At 44.8% G+C, this 2,212-nt stretch overlaps 1 protein-coding gene across 1 annotated transcript in view; it reads left to right on the top strand.

The window, feature by feature from the left end:
- The window catches only part of LOC106517460 (delta-type opioid receptor), a 4,709-nt gene extending 2,599 nt beyond the window's left edge, over nucleotides 1–2,110 (top strand). The window contains exons 3-4 of the mRNA XM_014008312.1: nucleotides 418–770; nucleotides 1,135–2,110. Of these exons, the coding sequence (XP_013863766.1) occupies nucleotides 418–770; nucleotides 1,135–1,661 (880 nt within the window). The 3' untranslated portion in view covers nucleotides 1,662–2,110. The remainder of the gene's footprint in view (nucleotides 1–417; nucleotides 771–1,134) is intronic.
- The last annotated feature ends 102 nt before the right edge of the window (nucleotides 2,111–2,212 follow it).

Raw genomic sequence — 2,212 nt, 5'->3', positions numbered from 1 at the left:
TGTGTGTGTGTGTGAAAAATTGGTTCTTCCCAAAGTGTTGCTGAAGAAAATACAAATGGCACTGATCAAATACCTCTCACCTTCTGTTTTAAAACTTTAAATTGAACTTTATAATTTGCAAAAGTCAGCCTATATATCAACTGACATGATATTTTAATGAAGTTTAAACAGGGTGATCARACGTTGTACACAGTGAGCAGCGTATACGGTATGCCTGTGAAGTGAGAGTCAGATTTATTTCATTCCAGATTCAGAGYAGTTTTCTGGAKTATAARGCACATGGGTTTAACCATATTGAGCTTGGAGAAAAAGRCTTCCACAGAAACAGGACAGCRGTAGAAGCTGAGGCAGCCCAGYGTTGAAGGTCAGCTTGGGTCAGAACTCAACAGGATGGCCTTGTGTTCTGCATGTCAACAGGTACACAAAGATGAAGACAGCCACCAATATTTATATRTTCAACCTAGCGCTCGCCGACGCCCTGGTCACCACCACGATGCCCTTCCAGAGCACAGACTACCTTCTCAATACCTGGCCCTTTGGGGAGGTGGTGTGCAAGGTCTTCATCTCCATCGACTACTACAACATGTTCACCAGTATCTTCACGCTCACCATGATGAGTGTGGACCGGTACGTGGCTGTGTGCCACCCTGTGAAAGCCCTGGATTTCCGCACCCCCATCAAAGCCAAGATGATCAACGTCTGCATCTGGATCTTGTCCTCGGCTGCGGGGATTCCTGCTTTTGTTCTGGGGGGCACGCAGACAAACAGTGGTGAGTAAGAACTTTAACCACTTTTAAATAAAGGTTTTATTCCTTACTTTTTATTTATTTATTTTTATTTTTTAGGTAGTGGAGGTTTACTGTACCCAAGTGCAAAAAAAATCCATTTTCAGGAGAAAAGTGTATTTTATCAAGTCCATCCGTCAGAGAAGAGTTTTCCATTAGCAGCTCACCTAGACTGTTATTACTGAAAATAAATGGAATCACAAATAAGAGCAAGATGTTCCCATCTGACTGCAGATTAGCTTTTTCATAACAGCTTGTTAAATTGGCATTAGGAAGATACAAGATTTCTTTTTCTCATGACAAAGCAAAACTCTTCTTTGTCGTTTTTTCCCCACCTCTCCCTCTGCAGACATAACTGAATGTGCCTTACAGTTCCCAGAGCCGTACGCCTACTGGGACACAATGATGAAGATCTGTGTGTTTGTGTTTGCCTTCGTCGTGCCCGTGCTCATCATCACCGTGTGCTACTCCCTCATGGTCCTGAGGCTGAAGAGCGTGCGCATGTTGTCCGGCTCGCGGGAGAAGGACCGCAACCTGCGGCGCATTACCAGGCTGGTGGTGGTGGTGGTGGCCGTGTTCGTGGTCTGCTGGACGCCCATTCACATCTTCATCCTGGTCAAAGCGCTGGTGAGCGTGCCTGAGACCACCGCCATCATGGCCGCCTACTTCTTCTGCGTGGCCCTGGGCTACACCAACAGCAGCCTCAATCCTGTTCTCTACGCCTTTCTGGACGAGAACTTCAAGCGCTGCTTCAAGGACTTCTGCCTCTCYGCCAAACTGAAAGGAGACAAGTTTTCTGGGAGCAAGAAGGTCCCCAGCACTGTTCGGGCAGCCGCTGTTCCCCTGGAAAACCCAGACGGGACTAAGCCAACATGACTAGCAGTGGAACTGTCTTCAATTTCCCACATTGGTAAAGAAGACTCACATGACTTGGGCTTAACCCACGTCACTTCAGCAATGTAGACTGTTGTGAAAGTTGATCCGCCTCACGTTTTTATTGTTGCCTGGAGGGTGCCAACACTGAAACATTGCTCATCTTTTTCTTATAATGACCCAGAAGTAATCGTATTGACAACGTCCTCCACCGTGGCATTTYACTTTCGTAGTTGATGTTTGAATTTGAAGATAGATCTGGATACAAGGAGACAATTTGGTGTAAAATAGACCGAATTTGGTCAAAGGTAACTCTTATAGTATTTATTTTTTGTTGTCTGTTCTGAAGAAAGTGCTGCTTATTACAACATGGATACTTGATAAGTGATGGTAATTTATTTACTTTTCAGCCTCATAAAGAAAAAAACTGTATAGGTCTTCTGGACGGGTTCTTCTCTAATGAAACGTTTCGTCTCTCTTCCAAGAGACTTCTTCAGTCTGAGTGTTTCAGGCAAAATTCAGGCTTTTGCCTGAAACTCTCAGACTGAAGAAGT

The sequence above is a fragment of the Austrofundulus limnaeus genome, unplaced genomic scaffold, assembly GCF_001266775.1.
Source record: "Austrofundulus limnaeus strain Quisiro unplaced genomic scaffold, Austrofundulus_limnaeus-1.0 Scaffold49, whole genome shotgun sequence".
NCBI lineage: Eukaryota > Metazoa > Chordata > Actinopteri > Cyprinodontiformes > Rivulidae > Austrofundulus > Austrofundulus limnaeus.
Note: the sequence above shows the minus strand (reverse complement) of the source record. Positions and strands in the feature narration are given on the sequence as shown.